Below are 21,631 nucleotides of genomic sequence, written 5' to 3' on the forward strand. Positions count from 1 at the left end.
CTTGCTCATAATGTATAACTCTTTTTATGTGCTGTTGGGTTTAGTTTGCTAATGTTTTTTTGATGATTTTTGCATATATATATATATATATGTATATATATATATATATATTTATTTATACATACACATATACATACTAGAGGCCTGATGCACGAATCTGTGCATGGGTGGGGTCCAGCTAGCCTTCCCCGATGGAGGCCGACTGAGCCAGGCTGGCGAGGAGGGGGGGAAGGGATGCAGTGGGGCTGATTGGGGGTGGGGCTGGCTGGGGGGAGGGGCCATGAGTGGTTGGGAGGGCGCCAATCAGGGCCCGATCAGGTGGTTGGCTGCCACAATGCACATCATAGTGACAAGTTGTTCCAGCGTTCCGGTCGCTTGGCTTTTATATATATATATATCTCCTATCTAATAAAAGAGTAATATGCAAATTAACCATCACTCCACTACACCCACAAGCCACGCCCACCAGCCAATAAGGAGCGAATATGCAAATAAGCCCAACCAAGATGGCTACGGCCACAGAGAGCAGGAGGGAGGCTTGCATTTCCCCAGCGATGGAGGAAGCCAAGCTTTCTGCCTGCCCTTGCCGGCCTAGGCCTCCACTCAAGGCTACAAAGTTTCAATGATAGAAGATACATAAACCCAAACAGAAATGGCGGCAGCCATGGAGCTGGAAAGAGCAGGAGGCTAGGGTTGCCCCGGCAATGGAGGAAGCCAAGCTTTCCGCACACCCTGGCAGGCCCAGGCCTCGCTTAAGGCTACAAAGTTTCAATTATAGAAGATACATATATCCCAATAGAAATGGCTGCCGCCATGGAGCAAGTAGAAGGCTTCACTCCACTCCAGGCTACAAAGTTTCAATTGTAGAAGATAAATAAACGCCAGATACCAGGGCCTCCGCTTGGGTCACCAGGGGGCGTGGCCGGCCTGCAAACCACCACAGGCTGCCCCACGCCCCAAGGGAACCCCCACCCTGATCCGGGACACCCTTCAGGGCAAATCAGCTGGCCCTCACCCATGCACCAGGCCTTTATCCTATCTAATAAAAGAGTAATATGCAGATTGACCATCACTCCAACACACAAGATGGCTGCCCCCATGTGGTCAAAGATCCTGCCCCCATGTGGACACAAGATGGCCACCACAAGATGGCCAGCAGGGGAGGGCAGTTGGGAAGGACCAGGCCTGCAAGGGTGGGCAGTTGGGGGCGATCAAGCCTGCAGAGGAGGGCAGTTAGGGGTGACCAAGCTGGCAGAGGAGGGAAGTTGGGGGTGACCAGGCCTGCAGGGAAAGGCAGTTGGGAGGGACCCAGGCCTGCAGAGGAGAGCAGTTGGGTGGGACCAGGCCTGCAGGGGAGAGCAGTTAGGGGTGACCAGGCCTGCAGGGAAGGGCAGTTGGGGTGGACCCAGGCCTGCAGGGGAGAGCAGTTGGGAAGGACAAGGCCTGCAGGGGAGGGCAGTTAGGGGTGACCAGGCCTGCAGGGAAGGGCAGTTGGGGGGGGGGGACCCAGGCCTGCAGGGCAGAGCAGTTGGGGGGGACCAGGCCTGCAGGGGAGGGCAGTTAGGGGTGACCAGGCCTGCAGGGAAGGGCAGTTGGGGGGGGGGACCCAGGCCTGCAGGGGAGAGCAGTTGGGGGGGACCAGGCCTGCAGGGGAGGGCAGTTAGGGGTGACCAGGCCTGCAGGGAAGGGCAGTTGTGGGGGGCAAGGCCTGCAGGGGAGAGCAGTTGGGGGGGACAAGGCCTGCAGGGGAGGGCAGTTAGGGGTGACCAGGCCTGCAGGGGTGGGCACCGTGGGGCAAACAGGCTGGCAAGGGAGCAGTTAGGCATCAGGCTGGCAGGGGTGTGGTTAGGGGGTGATCAGGCTGGCAGGCAGAAGCAGTTAGGGGCAATCAGGAAGGCAGGCAGGCGAGCAGTTGGGAGCCAGAAGTCCTGGATTGTGAGAGGGATGTCCAACTGCCCGTTTAGGCCCAATCCCACTGGCCTAAACGGGCAGTCGGACATCCATCGAGGGGTCCCAGATTGGAGAGGGTGCAGGCTGGGCTGAGGGACACACACCCCTGTGCACGAATTTCGTGCACCGGGCCTCTAGTATAGATATAAGAGACATTGGTCTGTATTCTTTTCTTGTGATGTCTTTGTCTGGTTTTGGTATGAGAGTAAAACTGTCCTCATAGAATGATTTAGGAAGTGTTTTCTTCATTTTTTAGGAAGAGTTTGTGGAGGATTTGTGTTCATTTTTCTTTTAACATTTGATAAAATTTTTAAAGAAGCCATGTGGATTTGACTTTTATTTTTTGATTACTTAATTCAATATCTTTTTTTTTTCATATAGGTCTAATCAGCTTGTCTATTACTTCAGTCAATTTAAATCTCTCTTTTTTTCTTTGTCAGTCCAGCTAATGCTTTGTCATTTTTGTTGACTTTATCAAAGCACCTATTTTTGGTTTCATTGATTCCCTCCATTATTTTTCTATTTCATTTACTCTAATATTTATTATTTCCTTTTCTCTTGCTGGCTTCAGGTTTAGTTTGCTTTTCTTTTTCTAGTATCTCAAGTGTTAAATTAGATTATCCATGTTGGAGTCTTTTTTAAATGTTCACTTTCACGGCTATAAATTTCTTCTGAGCACTGCCTTTACTGCATTAAGTTTTGGTTTGTTTTAATTCATCTGAAAGTAGTTACTTTCCTTTGTGATTTTTTTTCTTTGGCCTTTAGTTATTTAGGCTTCTGTTGTTTAATTTCCACAAGTTTGTGAATTTTCTAAATTTTCTTCTCATAGATTTCTAATTTTATTCTGTGTGGTCAGTTAACATATTTTGTAAGTTTCGGTACTTTTATATTTATTGAGACATGTTTTATGGACTGATGTATAGTCAGTCCTGGAGAATGTTTCATGTGCACTTAAGAAGAATATGTAATTTGCTGTTATTGGATTGAGTGTTCTACAAATGTTTGTTAGGCCAAGTGGGTTATAGTATTCGTACAAGTCTTCTATTTCCTTGATGGTTTTCTATTTGGTATCCACTATTGAAAATTGGATATTAAAATAAGTGTTACTGTGAATTGTTTTTTCTCAATTCTGTCAGTCTTTGCTTTGTGTATTTAGGGGTACTTATATGTTTGTAGCTTTTGTATCTTTTTGATGTATTTACCCTTTCTTCATAAAATGTCCTTCGTGTCTAAATCTTAGTATAACCATTCCAGCTCTCTTTTGTTTTCTGTTTATGTAGCATATCTTTTTACATCCTTTTACTTTTAATTTATTTGTGTCTTTAACTCTAAAGTAATTCTCTTATGAGCAGTATATAGATATAGATATAGATATAGATATAGATATAGATATAGATATATAGATATAGATATATAGATAGATAGATAGATAGATAGATAGATAGATAGATATTTGGATCATATTTTTATCCATTCTGCCGCTCTCTGCTTTTAATTGGAGATACTATCCATATATATGTGTCTATACATGTAGATACATTGTATGGTAAGGTATATTTATATAATAAATTAATTTTTATTGAATGTGTGAATATTTGCTGAATGAATGAACAATTCATAGACCATTCTCACATAGGTTCATACAGTCAAAATGTTAAATAAAATATTACAGTAGCAAATTCAGCAATGCATATATGTATTTCAAATAATACATATCAAGCCCAAGAAGATATGTGAGGGATGTGAAGGTATTTGAACATTAGAAAACCATGTAATGTGATTTTTAGCATTTATATTGAAGAAAATAAACCATATGATCACAACAATGATCAGGAAAAAAATTCTTACAAAACAAAAATGTTGCTAATATCTGTAATTCATGGAGAACTCTTACAAGCTTTCCTCTTTCTTTTAGGAATGAGAAAGGATGCCTGAAATCCTCTTATATTTAGCATTGTACTGGAGGAACTAAGTAGTATCATAGGAAAAGAAAAAGAATTTAAAGGTCTTAAAATGGAAAAGAAACAGCAATACTCATCATTTGCTGATTCTCTGATCTACAAAGAAAGTCCAAAAGATGCTATAACCAAACTTATTCACAGTACTACATTTTTCTAGAGAACTTGCATTAATAGTGTCATAAAGATAAATTTTAAAAGAGAAGTATCAGTCTTATTTTATCCAAAAGAAGATTCTTTTTAGTAATTCCATTTTAAAGACGATGAATTTTTGAAAAAAAAAATTTTTTAATCCTCACCTGAGGATATTTTTCCATTATTTTTAGAGAGAGTGGAAGGGAAGTGGGTGAGGAGGGAGGAGAAACACCAGTGTGAGAGAAACACATCCTTTGATTGTCTCTTGCAAGTGCTCCAACTGGGGCCAGGGATCCAGGCCCATGTCTGTGTCCTTGATTAGGAATCGAATCCACAATGTTTTGGTGCTGTAACCACTGAGCACAGCAGCCAAGGACAACTTTTGAATATTTTTAAAAATCAAGTTATATTTTTTTCCTCTAGGGCTACAGAGACTTCTGATGAAGTGGAGAGTCTGCGACCCCCTCGGTTCTTTAATGAAGATGGAGTTATCAGACCTTACAGGTTGAGGGATGGTACTGGAAATCAAATGTTGCAGGTGGGTGAAGAAGTATCTTATAAGTTAAGATTAATTTAGCTTTATTAAAAGTAACAATATTTAATGCTTTAAACATATGTTAGATTATTTGAACTTCTATGTTTTGCTTAATTCCATTTATAAGTTCCTTATTTTACCTAGGTTTTATTGTACATTTATTTACTATAAGATTTTTTTTCTTTTTTACAGGCATCAAAAGTTTGATATGAAAACAGTTAATGCATGACTTTGCAACTGAAAGCCAACAGTAGATTTTAGTCTTAAAATTTACAAACTACGTACAGCTGTTTCAGTGTTTTGAAAACAAAGAAAAGCTTTTGTATTGGTAACTTTTGTATAGGGTTTTTAGTGAATCTGATCTTTTTATAGGGTATTCTAGTTCTATGCTGGATTTGCTAGATTTGTTGAAAACTATTGTGCCTATATACCCTCATAGTTAGTGGTACTTTTTAGCCAATGAAACCATTTCTGTTTAGGGTACTTTCTTTATCAAACCAATAGGTGCTTTTATACTAGATATAATTCCCATGAACAATTAGGCATGGGTAGGGGGAAAATCAGGACCATTGCTATTCGAATTCTTAGGTTCTTGTGCTTTTCTTTTATAGATGCTCAAGTGGCCAAAACCCCCTTTTTGCTTTCTGCTTGTGTCATCCACTTAAAATCTTTTGGAATTTGATAAGTAGTTCATAAGAAAGCCAACACCTTTTAGTAAAGAAAAGTAGCTTTTGGAACATAGGCAGTTTGGAGGTAGAATATTTTATCTTTTAGATAATTTTCTTACTAGTAAGTTGGACTTCTTAAAAATCTGGATTATAGTGTAGGTAATATACACCATAAAAATTATACCAATTTAAAGTAGTTTGTGTGGGTTAGATGTGGAATACTAAAATTATTTTTTGAAAACAAAGAGTCATTATGTTGTATAGACTTGCAAATATTCAAGGTAATAATGAACTGTGGGAATATGACTCTTCCTTTATAAAGCCTTGAAATTTTAAATACTGTCAAGTTTAAAGTGATTAGGGTAAGATTTAAAACTTTAATATTTTGTTCACTACATGCAAAGTATGTAATTTTTGCATAAAATGTGCTTTCATCTAATGTAGTAAAACATAACCATTGAATTAATGTGTGATATTTAGTTAAGTGATTTTACATTGTGTTTAAAATGTTTTTAAAGCATCAAAATAATACCATATTGGGATGGAACTGGCAATCAAGTGAGAGACTGTGCTCTCAGGGCCATTTTGTACAGTCTCTGCAGTGTCAGTATAGCCTTCTTTGGAAGAAATGTTGGATGGAAATCCAGCAAGATGGAAATGTTACAGAACTAACCTCTGGTTCATACATTTGAAACATATATTTCTACTTAGTATCTGCCTTCTCTTTTTAAAACACAATTAACAGGTTACTAACATTTTAGTAGACTGAATAGTTATCAAATCATCTTTAAAAAACTAAAAATATTTGAAACACTATTTTAATAAACTTAATAGGAAATAAAGATGAATGATAAGGAGAGTTTAGAAATACATTGTCATTATTAGAAAACAGATTATAATACATAAGAAAGCCATGAGATACCAAACGTTTCTTGTGATTGATAACTTGATTTCACTGACAAGTAAATTTATTCTACACCTTCCTTGTTTTTTAAAGCTTTAAACCTTGGGATTTAAGGTCATTACTTTTGACTGTATTTTTTAAAATATATATATTATTTCTAGTAGGCCAGTCTTACCATTAATTGCCAAAAGAGCTATTTAAAGGTCTAAAAGCTCACAATCCTTGTCAGCCATTACTTGTTTTTCAACAAGAACAGTAAACACAGTGTAGCTGGAATACCTTCAGGAATTCACCAGATGCCTTAGGATGTTTGCAGTTAGCATTGTTTTCTTAATAGGTGTAAGAACTGGGTTATTGCTTTGGTGGTAATAGTGCTTCTTTGAATCAAAACTCTACTGTATGATTCACTAACACTTTAAAATATATAAATACTGTGGTAAAGAACTGGATGTCATAGAAACAGAATTTAAAATCTCATCAGCTTAGATCTAATCTATTTAACAGTAGTGCATTTAGAAAAAGTTTAATACTACCAAATATTTCTCCTTTTATTTTCTAATTTTCTAAAAATAGTGCTCTGTGTTCACAAATTCTATATGCCCCTGTATAATAATTAAATATATAAAAAAAACCACTTTCGTTATGTACCTATCTGGAAAGTGTACATTATCATAGTGTTTCCTTAGTAGTAAGTTGAAGTTGCCTACTAGAGAAATAGAATAATTCTAATGTATCCCCAGACTACCTTATTGATATCACCAAACGATTTTAAATGTAGCAACCAGTAGAGTTTAGTCTTAGTCTGTGTGGAATATTATATCCAAATTACTGTCCTACTCAGAGCTGGTGTCTGCTTCAAAATTATTTTGATTCCTTGAACATTTCATAAGTTTGCATGTCTTCCAAGGAATTTGTCATACTTAACTAACCATTGTGCTTCTTTTTTCCTTTACCATGCTTACAGAAAATTCAGGTCTACAGGGAATGGATTATGACTCACAGTAGCAGTAGAGATGATGATGATGATGATGATGTAAATTAGTCAGATCTCAAATGTTAAAATTAATATGTTAATTTTATTTGAAATGTTTTATTAATATGTTTTGTATGACTGCTTCATAATACCCATATGCTCATTTTTAGCAAGTTAAAATATTTTTTCTTTTCAAAGTGTTTTTCTCTACACAGTTTCAAAAAGCAAAATAATCTCATTATTTAAGCACAGAAAAATGTATTATACATCCAAAGTAGGGCATACTATATATTTTGTTTGTATATATTTTGTAGTTTTGTAATACAGTTTGTCTTTAAGATTTAGTTAGACTCAAAGTTTTTGTTAATGTTAACTAGTCATCTTATTTTAAATTTCTGTTAGCAAAATGCTGTTTTTAATGTTCTTTGTATATGTTTTGGGTTGTTATGTAATGCTATTGTGAAAAAAAAGGAAGAAAGAAAAGGAAGAAAGAAAAAGGAAGAAAGAAAAACCTAATAGCTAGTTAAAATTCATATTTATTTAGCATTTTAAAAGTATTTTTGTCAGAATCTTAAAATAATAATAAACATATAACTTGAAGCAATATGAATTTGTTATTCTATTCCAAAATCATATAGTTTGGACTGCTATTATAAGGAACATTTATGATTTATCACGGAAGTGATAATTTATAGTCTGAGAATGAAAAAAGTTTTCTTTGGTTTACTTTTTATTTCATTTTATATATATAATATATAGTGAAACAATAAACAAAGTTGGTTTTATAGTCATTATATTTACTTATTAACTTATAAATATATATGCTATACCCCTATTATAAAATGATACAAATTAATTTAGGACATAGAAGTATTTTTATAGTAAGCATAATTTTTCTTGATAATATTGGGAAAATGTTATCTATGTCCCTGTGAGCAAATGTTTTGTTTTGTGTACTGAGGGATGGTGGTTGTTTTTCTTTTTTTTTTTTTTTTTTTTGTAATTTCAACTTAGTGAAAGTGTCTTGTCCTGTTTCCCTAGTATATAAGATGCATTATTATTTTTTAAATCCTCTAAAAAGTGAATGACTATTATTAGTATAATGTTTAATCCCTAATGATTGCAGTGCTTTTGGTTCAACAAAGGGACATTTACCTTCATTCATGATAAGCACTTTGTTCATAATGGACTTGCATTAAATTGCAGTAAATACTTACCGTAATTGTTCAACTTTGGGCTTGATTCAGCCCATGAAGCCTGAATGTCTTCTAATTCTTAAGTTTATCAGGATTTTCTGTAAATGACTGTTTTCTATTTCTTAGAAAGTTTTTATAAGAATTTAAAATTTCCAATATTGAGCTTATAGAAAAGGAAGCTCTTTTGAAATTACTACCTGCCTAGCTTTCATTCAAATTAAATAAAAACCAAGATCATGTGTACTAGGACTAAGAAATATGTGAATTACAAAGAATTTAATTATTGTTTTCATCAGAGTAATTTTCTTACCGTTTTTTTGGAATAATTGGATGTGAAAACAGTGTCCATTAAAATAGTCACTACTGGTATCAGAGACCATTTGTATTTGTCATACACCCACTATTCTGTCACCCTTGGCCAAAATAGAAGCCTGCTAGAATACAGCCTATTGTTATCTATTGTGTATGCCTGAGGAATGTCTTCATTGGCTTCTTACATTCCAGCTTTGCTAGGTATAAGGCTTTTCTAAAGGGGAAATGCTAAACTAACGTGTTAAATTGAGTTTCCTGTGGTTGGTCTGTCATACTCAATTCCATGGTACAGGTTTCATAAAGATCCTTGGAATTTATCTGAAAAAGTTCTGGATATTTTAGCAGTGACATACCATTTTAATGAAAAGAAAATTGGAAGTAGGATTATATTTATTTAAAATGTCTTAAACAATAAAAAGATTAAAACAATATTCTAGCAACTAGTAAACTTGGTTCTTGTGGTCTTAAGGATTCATCATTATTAAGTTTTAGTTCTTAGAAGTGAAATATGTTCTTTGATAGTATAATTGCCCTTGTTCTTTGTGTTTTCCTGTTACAGAGAAATAATCTTTTTAAGTTGACCACAGGTATTAATTATTTTTCTTAAAAAATAAATATACAGTTTCTTAAAAAATATTATACGTAGTTATTACAGTATTATTGACTGTCTCCTCTATGCTGTACTTTACATCCCTGTGACTGCAATCTGTACTTGTCCCTTCACCTTTTTCATCCAGCACCCCCTCCACCTCCATCCCCTCTGGCAACCACCATTCTGTTCTCTTTATGAGTCGGTTTCTATTTTGTTTATTTTGTTCTTTAGATTCCACATATAAGTGAAATCATATGATATTTGCCTTTCTCTGGCTGACTTATTTCACTTAGCATAATGCTCTGTAGGTTCCTTTTATTAGGGAAATGTTTAGGACTAAGAATAACTGGATTGTTTTACACCAGGGCTGGGGAACCTTTTTTCTGCCAAGGACCATTTGGATATTTATAACATAATTTGTGGGCCATACAAGATTATCAGCTAAAAAATTAGCCTGCTGTATTTGGTCAAACATTTACTTAACTCACTACTAATGCCTTGGCGAGGCAGAGCAAATGATTCAGCAGGCCTTATACTAAAGGCCAAATGTTCCCCAACCCTGTTTTACACCGATGTGTTCCTTTTTTTTTTTTTTTTTAACATGTTTTTGTTGATTTGAGAGAGAGAGAAAGAGCGAGAAACATTGAGGGGGAGGGAGGGAGGGAGGGAGGGAGAGAGAGAGAGAGAGAGAGAGAGAGAGAGAGAGAGAGAGAGAGAGAGACATCGATAGGTTGCCTACTACAGCTCCCTGACCAGGGTCAAATCCGCAACCTGGCTATGTGCCCTGACCGGGAATAAAAACTGGCCACCTTTTGGTGCATGGGATGTGGCTTGGCCAATTGAGCCATACTGGCCAGTGTTACACGAATGTGTTCTTGATGGAGATTTAGGACCTGGACAAAATATATTTTACTCCTTGTCAAATATATAGAAAATGAGTTTTTTGTTTTACACCAGTGTTTTCGTAACGGAGAAATAGGGCCTAGACAAAAATATCTTCTTATTCCTCATCTAATGTACAGAAAAGAGTTCAAGTTTGGGACTTTAATGAGATAAACAGGTCTTTTGTTTGTTTGTTAATGGTTCTCTAAATAATTAGAAACTTAAAGTGGAAGTATCCATCTAATAAGAAAATCCGAGAAAGCTATGCTTGGACGAGTATGTAATTCCATTCCTTTCCATGTCCTTTAACTTTATTTATATCCCGAATTTCTGTGTTATCATGGCTTACCTGTAGAAAAAGAGAAGGTTTTTCTCTTTTTTAAGGGAATAATTGCCCATTCTTTTTTTTTTTTTAAATATATTTTATTGATTTTTTACAGAGAGGAAGGAAGAGGGATAGAGAGTTAGAAACATCGATGAGAGAGAAACATCGATCAGCTACCTCTTGCACACCCCTACTGGGGATGTGCCCACAGCCAAGTTATGTGCCCTTGACCGGAATCGAACCTGGGACCTTTCAGTCCACAGGCTGACGCTCTATCCACTGAGCCAAACCGGTTTTGGCAAATTGCCCATTCTTTATTTTGCTTGTGTCTACCTGACACTTGAGTAACATTGAAAACTGGCAGGGAGAAGAATTTACCTGAAATTGTGGATACCTGTCACTATGGATAAGTTTTTGTTTTTGTGTTTTTTTTTTAAATATATTTTATTGATTTTTTACAGAGAGGAAGGAAGAGGGATAGATAGTCAGAAACATCGATGAGAGAGAAACATCGATCAGCTGCCTCTTGCACACCTCCTACTGGGGATGTGCCCACAACCAAGTTACATGCCCTTGACCGGAATCGAACCTGGAACCTTTCAGTCCGCAGGCTGACGCTCTATCCACTGAGCCAAACCGGTTTTGGCTCCATGGATAAGTTTTTAAAACAAGCCTGTAAATAAAATTAATTAATGCTCACATTGCATATAGATAAAAGAAATATAAATCCAGAACAATATTGCCAACTTTCAATATTCCTTATAGAAAAGGAAGTCAGAATAAATATCAATGTGTTTCTATATTTAAAATAATCAGGATTTTTGCAAACTTTTTGAAATAGTTCAAAACTCCTATCATCAATGCAATGTTAAGTGATTTTAAAGTTGTGTTACTGAAATTTACAGATCGAACCATTATTGATCTGTGACCAGGATATCGATGTTCAACATGATAGATTTGCTATTGTATTTCTATCCAAAGGTCATATACACAAGACGGATGACTACTATAGTAACTACTATACTGGTTTGTCAGATTTAAACCCTGTGGTGAAATTTTGCATTATTCTTTTCTGTATTGATGGGAGGAAGACTAGAAACAACCATCTCAAATGTTATTTGAGTACCTTTTACAACTCCTTCAGACCTTTGTTTTTTATTTTATATATTTACTTGCAAATTTATAATTTATAGGCCCAAAATATTAAAGATCCTATGGGGTCTAAAGATACACAGATTATTCATTTAGATCACAAAATACTTATGATGGGTATATAAAAAGAATGTCTTATTTTTTATTATAGTTTATGTTCAATATTATTTTGTATTCGTTTCAGGTGTATAGTATAGTGGTTAGATAATCATATACTTTACAAAGTATTCCCCTCAATATTTCCAGTACCCACCTGGCATCATACATAGTTATTACAATACTAGTAGCCCTGTGCATGAATCCGTGCACCAATAGCTCTCTGCAGGGCCTGGCTGCTTTCACCCGGTGCCCAGAGGCTCTCCGCGGCCCAGAGGCCCATCCACAGCCGGGCGTGGAACACTCATGCTGCCCACTCTCAGTGGCCGCCCCCCTGGGACTGGGGGACTCCAGCAGGGCTGAGAGGACTGAGCGCCGTCATCTTGTGGCTACGGGTGCCGCCATCTTTGTGACAGAGTGATGGTTAATTTGCACATTATCCTTTTATTAGATAGGATTATTGACTATGTTCTCTATGCTGTACTTTACATCCCTGTGACTGTTTTGTAACTGCATTTTGTACTTGTCCCTTCACCTTTTTCACCCAGCCCCCCAACCACCATCCCCTCTGGCAACCACTGTTCTGTTCTCTTTATGAGTCTGTTTCTGTTTTGTTTATTTTGTTCTTTAGATTCCACATATAAGTGAAATCATGATATTTGCCTTTCTCTGACTGACTTGTTTCACTTAGCATAATACTCTCTAGGTTCATCCACACTGTTGCAAATGGCAAGATTTCATTCCTTTTTATAGCTGAGAAATAGTTCATTGTATATATGTACCACAACTTTTTTATCTATTCGTCTATTGATGGGTTTGGGTTGCTTCCATATCTTAACTATTGTATATAACACTGCATCAAACATAGGAATGCATATGTAAAAGAGTGTCAGTTTTATTTATTATTCTATCTCTGTACCTTTGGAATACATGGAGATCAATTAAAAATATTTAGGTCAGCCCAGCCAGCATGGCTCAGTGGTTGAGCATTGACCCAATGCACCAGGAGATCCTGGTTCAAATCCCAGTCAGGGCACATGCCCGGGTTGCAGGCTTGATCCTCAGTAAGGAGTGTACAGGAGGCAGCCAGTCAATGTTTCCCTCTCATCATTAATGTTTCTATTTCTCCCTCTCCCTTCCTCTCTCTGAAATCAATAAAATCATATTTTTAAAAATATTTAGATCATTAATCTTTAATTTCAGCAGACAAATGTTTGAGTTCATGAAGTATAGTAAGTACAAGCAGTGCTATATGAAACATTATAGAAAGTCTTGAGTAATAAAGAAAAATAAAACAAATGATTTCAAATATTTCTGTGTTAGGGAGGTAATTAGAATACTTCATGATTGTCAGATGTAACTGTTCATGGTTTGTTTTATTTTAATATGATAGACCATTTTCATGTCCATAATTATTTCTCAATCTGTAAATTTATTTCCAATTATTTCATATCAACCCATATATATAGTAACTGTGTTCTTCCAAATATCAGGTTTAAAATAAATATTTAATAATGTTGCAAAGTTAGTTTTTAATGTAACCTTTTTCATTGCATATACATATTCTAAGCAGTGAAATGGTAACATATAGCTACTAAGTTGCATTATGCCATTCCTCTGAACCTTAGAGATGCTTAGATATTTGAGCATTCAAACTATTTTAATCATTAGTTGTGTTTAAAAACAGAGACTTAGCTAAGTATACCCTTCTTAATAAGGCATGCTGTTTTTCTACCATAAATTATCATCTATAATAATAAAAGCATAATATGCTAATTAGACCGGACAGCCGAACTACTTTCTGGATATCCTTCTGGACAAAGCTGTGGCTGCAAGTGCCTAAGCAAGCTGCCACAGCTGCGAGGGCCGACCCCCTTGGATGAATTTCATGCATCAGGCCTCTAGTTTATAAATAATCTGCTAACTACATGTCTACAAAGATTTTCTGAATATCTACGCTAATAAAAGAGAAATATGCAAATTGACTGTACATCTGCGATGCCCACCAGCCAATCAGGAGTGAGTATGCAAATTAATCCAACAAAGATGCCGGATTAATTTGCACACACAGGCGCGGAGTGAAGACTGAAGGCTCCGGCCTGAGTGAAGACTGAAGACTGAAGACAACTGAAGACTGAAGAGGCTTGGCTTCGCTGGGGCCGGAGTGGAGAAGCCAAGCCTCGCTGCGGCCGGAGTGAAGGCCTAGGTCCCGGGTGCCAGAGGAAAACCGGTGCCGGCAGCCAGGGGAAGGAAGGCCTATTGCACGAATCTTTGTGCAACGGGCCTCTAGTATTCAGTAAATCTTGGGGTTTCTATTAAGTTAAAAATTTAGAGACCCATAATTCATGATAAAGTTAAATTCATCTTATGAATCAACTAATACTATTCATAATATACATTTTTAGTATTTTACAGGAGACATCAAAATTTTAAAAAATTATTTTCTACATTGTTAAAAATAATGTTATACTGTCTCCCCATCATTGATGGCTTATTTCATTTTAAAATTGTTTTTTCATGTGATTCTGATCCAAATATATAAATGTCTATTATATATATTTTGTTGTAATTTTTTAAAACAATAATTGATTTGTAAAGATTTAAAAAGCGACCCATTTATAGAGTCATCTCTAATATGGAAAACCTGGTTTTTATTTTCGGAATACATAAATAGCCAGTAAAATTTTTATATCTTTAAAAAAAATTCTAGCCCATAAGTGTGTGTGTGTGTGTGTGTGTGTGTGTGTGTGTGTGTGTGTATACACACGACCCTTGTGTTCTTCCTTCATTGTGTATGAGTATTGACAGCTGGGTTGTCCTGTGGGGGTAGTATATTCTTAACCATTTCAGGTATTTAAAATTTTGATCTATGTTGTCTTTGAATCTCTTACATCTCTGACAAATATATCAGTTGCTATGATGTAAGTTGTTACAGAAGGGAGGCTGTTTTTGTTTGTTGTATATTTCTTTTCTTTCAGAAATGACAGATGTTTATAATTAGCTTCAAATACTGCCTTAGTAGCAGTTGGACGATAACTGCCTTCAGCCAACGTGGTCTTTCCCTTTTACTTCTGGAGGAGAATTACAACTGGTCTGGAAAAAGGGCTTACCATAGGCAGTCAGATCATCAGAGTGTCTTCCTGGCTTCATCTGAGATTTTGAGTAAGTGCACAAGAACTAGGAGACACAAAGGCATATTGGACTTCACTCTTCATTTTGGAACTCTTCCTCTGCAGAAGTATACTTCTGAATGGGATGAGAAAACTGAAGAGAGCCAAATTTGTTGTCCAGGCACGTTAAAGTTCTTAGCATCTCCAATAAAGCAGATCGCATGGGAATGGAGATTACTTAACCAACTTGGATACAATTCTGATACCTCATTTATTCATTTGGCAGAAATCTCTTGGAGAGTCTTTGACACAGCATTTTTGGAGGCCCATTATTTTGAATATTTAGTAGTAAGTCCCATGAACTTTATTTTGACCACTGAACATTCCAGTATTATATTAAAATACTTTTTGAATAAGACTTTGAAATGATGGCCTGGCTAGTATTGCTCAATGGTTAAGGTTTGATCCATGAACCAGGAGGTCACAATTTGATTCCTGGTCAGAGTACATGTCTGGGTTGTGGGCTTAATCCCCTGTAGGGGGCGTATAGGAAGCAGCTGATCAATGATTCTCATCATTGATGTTTCTATCTCTCCTGCTTTCATCTTTCTCAAATCGATAAAAACATATGTATATTTTTAGAAGAACATTTTTTAAAAAGACTTTGAAATCATGTCTTTTTCTAGAAGCAATAGTTACACTTAAGGGAGGTTCCAGTTTTTCTTTTGTCTCAAGTGTAAAATGATTTTTTTTAATTCTCTTTTTTAATTCAGTAAGTTGAATGAGACTCATTTGATTCCTAGTTCCTTTTCAAAAGTTTATGATCATTGCATTTCTTAAATATATTAAGGAAGGTTAAATACTATTGAAATAAAAAATTAACACATTTAACTTTAAAAGAAATTCTGAAATATTAAGCTCAAGTAGATTCAACTCGAGTCTTCATATTGAGGATGTGCAAGTAGAGCTAAAAGTCTGCAGTAGGTATTAGTTTTGAATTAGTATTAGTTTTAACCTTTATTTAACCAAAGGTGCTAAATTGTAACCTGGGACTCAGCACATGACTTCGCTACTAATGTGTTGAACTCTCTGCCTTATAACTTTCCCTGGTTACCTTAGACAGCATAGAGATTCTTAGTATAAATTGAGGTTAAATAAAGCTAATTCACATTTTTTCTAACAATATTATCATAGTGCAAGTATGAAAAGTCTATTTTTTTATTGGCCAAAATATCTATATATATAAAAGCCTAAGTGACCGTTACAACCGGAATGACCAGTCGACCAGTCGCTATGACACGCACTTACCACTAGGGAGCAGATGCTCAACACAGGAGCTGCCCCCTGGTGGTCAGTGCGCTCCCACAGCCAACCTCCTGCAGCCAGCCAACCACCCGTGGCCACACACCCCTGCTTCCCCGTGCACGAATTCATGCACTGGGCCTCTAGTCCTATAATAAAAGGTTGTTCTTTTGTCAGCTTAAACAATTTATTTTCATACAAAATTAGAATCCTCTTTCATGTAAAAACAAAATTTAATGTTACCTATGAAAGGAAGCACCATGTATGTTTGTTAGTTAAGAGTCTTTAGTTTTAAATCCAAATGAAATTGCAGGCCTGGTTACTATTGATGACGCTAATGAACTTTGATGCCAATTTTTCAGTGAAAATTAACCCTTAAAGATACCTGTAAGAACCAATGTGGAGAAATTTAGATACATTTAGATATTTTCTAGTACTTCGGGTCTAGGTAGGTATTTTAGTAGAGATCTCATGAATCTACAGCATTGGAATACAACAATAAGTGATTGGATATTTCATGTAAAGTTAATCTTTCTGAAATAAATTGCCAGGCTACTTTGAATTTTAAAATATCCAAAAGAGTAAATTTATAATTATATATGTATAATTGCATTTTCGCTGGATGATTTGGTAGCATAGCTTACATGATTACAAGAAAAATTTTTAATGCCATGTATTTTTTTTATACAAGTATTTGTTAAACTGCTATTAGTGATGTATTAGCCACTCTTCTAGATCTTAAGATTACACTCCTGAAGAGAGTAGTCAAGATTCCTGCTTGTCTCATGAGATTATAATCATAATGAGCTGTATTATTCTGGTGACTGGGAATATAACACATGCCGTGTTAAGGGTCCAACCCTGTAATGTTGGATCTTCACAGTCTCATTTCCAGTTGTTGATTAGCTGCTACATGCAAGGCTTTGAGGAACTGTAGGAATCAAAAGACACATAAGATATGCCCAATCTTCCAAAGAGATAGGGATCTTTACATATTAAATGCAATTGAAGCATTGCCAGAGACAAGATGCAGCTCGTGGGATATCTGAACCTATATTCCAATGAGTTGTAAAAGTGGAATCCCACTGCATCTACTAGAATATATACATTTCTTCTGTGTTCATCTTGACGGTAAAATTATAAAGTTGCAGCAATAACCTTTGGCTCAGGGCCTAGATTCTGGAACCAAGTAAATGAGTTCATTTCCAACCTTTCCTATTATTAGCTTAATGTTTTATTATGCTTGTCTGACATCGGTTTCTAGACTGTAAAATAGTTAATTATTGTAGTTAACAGTCTCTTGATGTTGAGATACATAACACCAAGATAAGAGTACGTTGGTGGTGTTGCTGAAATTAAAACGAAGTAATGTATATAATTATTAGTACAATGTCTAATAACTCGTTATATTTTTGTTATTCCCGATGAATACCAGTTGATGCTAATTCTTGGTCATCACTGTATAATTCTATATTCCTCATTTGTCTCCTCTTCACCAAGATAAAAGTAATTTAAATATTATCCTTCTTTTTCCTTTCAAGGTTAATAGAATACTTTAGTTAAAATACCAGGACAACTTCACACACTAATTGGTGAGCAATGAAAATAAAAATAAAAACCCTCAGTTATTTGGACTTCTCTGAGTTATATAGTATTTTATAAGAAAAAGTAGAGGCCCGGTGCACGAAATTCGTGCACAGGGGTGTGTGTCCCTCAGCCCAGCCTGCACCCTCTCCAATCTGGGACCCCTCAAGGGATGTCCGACTGCCCGTTTAGGCCCCATCCTACCGGGATCGGGCCTAAATGGGCAGTCGGACATCCCTCTCACAATCCAGGACTTTTGGCTCCCAACTGCTCGCCTGCCTGCCTTCCTGATTGCCCCTAACTGCTTCTGCCTGCCAGCCTGATCACCCCCTAACCACTCCCCCGCCAGCATGATTGATGCCTAACTGCTCCCCTGCCAGCCTGTTTGCCCCTAACTGCCCTCCCCTGCAGGTCTAGTCACCCCTAACTGCCCTCCCCTACAGGCCCGGTCACCCCTAACTGCCCTCTGCCGGCCTGGTCACCCCTAACTGCCCTCCCCTGCAGGCCTGGTCACCCCTAACTGCCCTCCCCTACAGGCCCGGTCACCCCCAACTTCCCTCTGCCGGCCTGGTCACCCCTAACTGCCCTCCCCTGCAGGCTTGATCGCCCCCAACTGCCCTCCCTTGCAGGCCTGGTCCCTCCCAACTGCCCTGCCGGCCATCTTGTGGCGGCCTTCTTGTGCCCACATGGGGGCAGGATCTTTGACCACATGGGGGCAGCCATCTTGTTTGTTGAAGTGGTGGTCAATTTGCATATTATGCTTTTATTAGATAGGATAGAGGCCTGGTGCACAGGTGGGGGCCAGCTGGTTTGCCCTGAAGGGTGTCCTGGATCAGGGTGGGGGTTCCCTTGGGGCCTGGGCGAGGGGCCTGTGGTGGTTTGCAGGCCAGCCACGCCCCCCGGTGACCCAAGTGGAGGCCCTGGTATCTGGGATTTATTTATCTTCTACAATTGAAACTTTGTAGCCTGGAGCGGAGCTAAGCCTCCTGCTCGCTCCGTGACTGCCTCCATTTTTGTTGGGATTTATGTATCTTCTATAATTGAAACTTTGTAGCCTTGAGTGGAGGCCTGGGCCCGCCAGGGTGTGTGGAAAGCTTGGCTTCCTCCATTGCCTGGGAAACCCAAGCCTCCTGCTCGCTCCGTGACCGCAGCCATCTTGGTTGGGGTTAATTTGCATACTCGCTCCTGATTGGCTGGTGGGTGTGGCTTGCGGGTGTAGCGTAGTGGTGGTTAATTTGCATATTACTCTTTTATTAGATAGGATTGTTTTTAAGTATATTTAGTATCATGTGTCATAAATGATGCTCATAGAGGTTCATTAGAGAGACTCTTGTAACTATTCACATTATTATTTCTAACTCACCTCTTGGCCCTTTTTCTAGAATGTATTAGGTAGGTTAATTAATGGTTTATTATTGTCAGTGTACATAATTATGTCATGAACATAATTCTCCCCTCTCTCCAGACTGTTTTAGTTGACTAGTTGATGACAGTTCATATTTGTTAAGGAATCGTTTATTTTATTTTATTTTTATGTCACAGAGTTGTGCTCGGCTTTCCTGCCCTGTCTAAGCTGTCAATATAGATTATAGTTTGGTTGCCAAATGAAATAGCTCATTAGCATGGGAAGAGAAAAAGGTATGGGGGAGTAATTAAGGGCTAATTCCTCTTCAAATTTGATGATAGTCAATGAGATTTGTTTGTTGTTTTTAACCAACTTGTTTTGTGGAATAAGCTAAATATCATTTTTCACTCTTGTTTACATTTATTCTATTAAGTATATTGAAATCATTGAGCTTTGAGACAATGGATTTCTACTAGTTGATCATGGAGTTTGGTTGAATGCCTGTTTTTCTTGGCCACAGTCCTCAAAGTCTTTCACATTTGAAGTGAGTTAGTAAACCATTTTTATCCATAACCTTTAATCATATAACTCTAAGGAGGTTATACTTATTGATTACATTTTTCTCTAAAGATAAGATTGTCTTAAACAAGTTGTCTACTTCTTAAACCAATCTATAAAACCATTTATATGTTGTCCATTAGATTTTCTTGCTTGCTAACATTCTTTATCTTTCATCTAGATGGATTTCATTTTTCTTTTATCCCCTATGATCTTTAAAAAATTAGTTATTAATCAAATTTTGTTTTGTTTTTAGCCAAACTATGTGCTCTTCTCCTTTATCCAATTTTCTTAAATATATTTCCCACTAATATTAGCACTTTACAGTGAGCCCTTTGTATCTGGTGGTTCCACCAAGCACACTGAATTGAATCATTGGATGTGGACCCCACAGATATGGAAGGCCAACTAAGGGGCTTGAGCACTGCCAGGTTTTTTGTGGTTTTGGTAGTAGGGAGGTGGTCCTGGAACCAATCCCCTGTGGATACTGAGGGACAACTTGATATTGTTTGGGATTTTAAGCCTTTCATGTTAGTTCCTAATATCTATCTATTCATATTTTACTTTTCGTTTACCAGAAATATTTTTGTTGTATCACTCTGCTACTTCATAGTGTTTGTGTGATTTGAGAGTTAGAAATGTTTTCTGCATAATACTTTCTAGCTTGTGTTCTCTTTTTAAAGTATTGGGGCATACCTGACAGAAGTACAGATATTGGCAGAGGATTACCCTGACACCACCATCTTTCAAGTTCCTACTTTGTATGCATTTCTAAGTTTGTGATCAATTTGGTTTGCATGTATTTATATCTAATAAACTAAGGCAGTGGTTGGCAAACCGCAGCTTGTGAGCCACATGCGGCTCGCGAGCCGCAGTTTGCCACTCTTTTGACTAATGAGTTTGCCGACCACTGAACTAAGGTTTACATACACATATTTTCTAATGCAAAACAAGGGATTCTTTGAGCAATAATCAGATATTTGAATTGTTATCTACAGATTCTGTCAGTTATATGTAATGAATGCAGTTACCTTTGTGTTTCTCTGTTTATTTCTTTAAGAAGATTCTTAAACAATGATAGGTAATTCATATGTATTTTTATGAATAAGGAAAAAATTGTTTTTCCTTTAACATTATAGCATGTTAAATGAGGCTAACATATCCAAAGTGCTGGTTAGTACTTGATACTTCAGCCAAATCATTTGGTAGTTCAGCCAAATCTTGGTCTTTATGCAAAGGCTCTACATAGTGATTCCTAGCCAGAGTTTTGCTAGTTCATTTGTTTTAAAGGGTATTACAAATTATTTTAGTAGTAAAATTCTTTTTTTTTTAAATATATTTTATTGATTTTTTTACAGAGAGGAAGAGAGAGGGATAGAAAGTTAGAAACATCGATGAGAGAGACACATCGATCAGCTGCCTCCTGCACGCCCCCTACTGGGGATGTGCCCGCAACCCAGGTACATGCCCTTGACCAGAATCGAACCTGGGACCCTTCAGTCCGCAGGCCGATGCTCTATCCATTGAGCCAAACCGGTTAGGGCAGTAGTAAAATTCTTACATAACATCTGTTTGGGATGGAGAAAGGTAGTGTATTAACATTAAACTGTTTGGAACCTGTTAACCTAAAACAAACAAAAAACAGGCAGCCTAAGTGGCTTTAGTAGTCTGCTTCAGCAACACCCCGCACCCAGAAATATTGAAGGTATTTTTGAGGTACCATGGAAAAACATGACTGACACCATAAGAGGAGACATCATGATACAGTGCAAACACTGGAATTAGGAATAAAGAAACCACTTCTCTGAGCCCACTTTTGCAACTGATATTATGACCCCAATCAAGTCACTTAACTCTACGAACTACACAAGATTGTTGTAAAGATTAGATGGATAAGACACTCATCTGATCCTCGATTTCTAAAAAGTAAAAGATTGGTTTGGATGTACAATAACATTCCTTCGGGTCTAAAGTTCTGTTTTTTTCCCCCATAAAGTAATATATAATGACGTTCTGAAAATTATAAAGCCTCATGTGCAAGGAATTTACAAAGT

The 21,631-nt window shown here is 37.2% G+C and overlaps 1 protein-coding gene across 2 annotated transcripts in view; it reads left to right on the top strand.

Annotated features, from left to right (window-relative positions):
• Positions 1 to 21,631, top strand: part of VPS13A (vacuolar protein sorting 13 homolog A) — a 238,608-nt gene that overhangs the window by 204,416 nt on the left and 12,561 nt on the right. Inside the window, exons 68-69 of one of the 2 annotated variants that reach the window (XM_080670232.1) lie at positions 4,467 to 4,581; positions 7,115 to 7,725. In XM_080670232.1, coding sequence (XP_080526358.1) covers positions 4,467 to 4,581; positions 7,115 to 7,192 — 193 coding nt within the window. In that variant the 3' untranslated portion in view covers positions 7,193 to 7,725. Of the gene's footprint in view, positions 1 to 4,466; positions 4,582 to 7,114; positions 7,726 to 21,631 lie in introns of those variants that run through there. The other variant, XM_080670231.1, reaches the window with a different exon arrangement.

The sequence above is a fragment of the Plecotus auritus genome (genome assembly GCF_963455305.1).
Source record: "Plecotus auritus genome assembly, chromosome: 5".
Lineage (NCBI taxonomy): Eukaryota > Metazoa > Chordata > Mammalia > Chiroptera > Vespertilionidae > Plecotus > Plecotus auritus.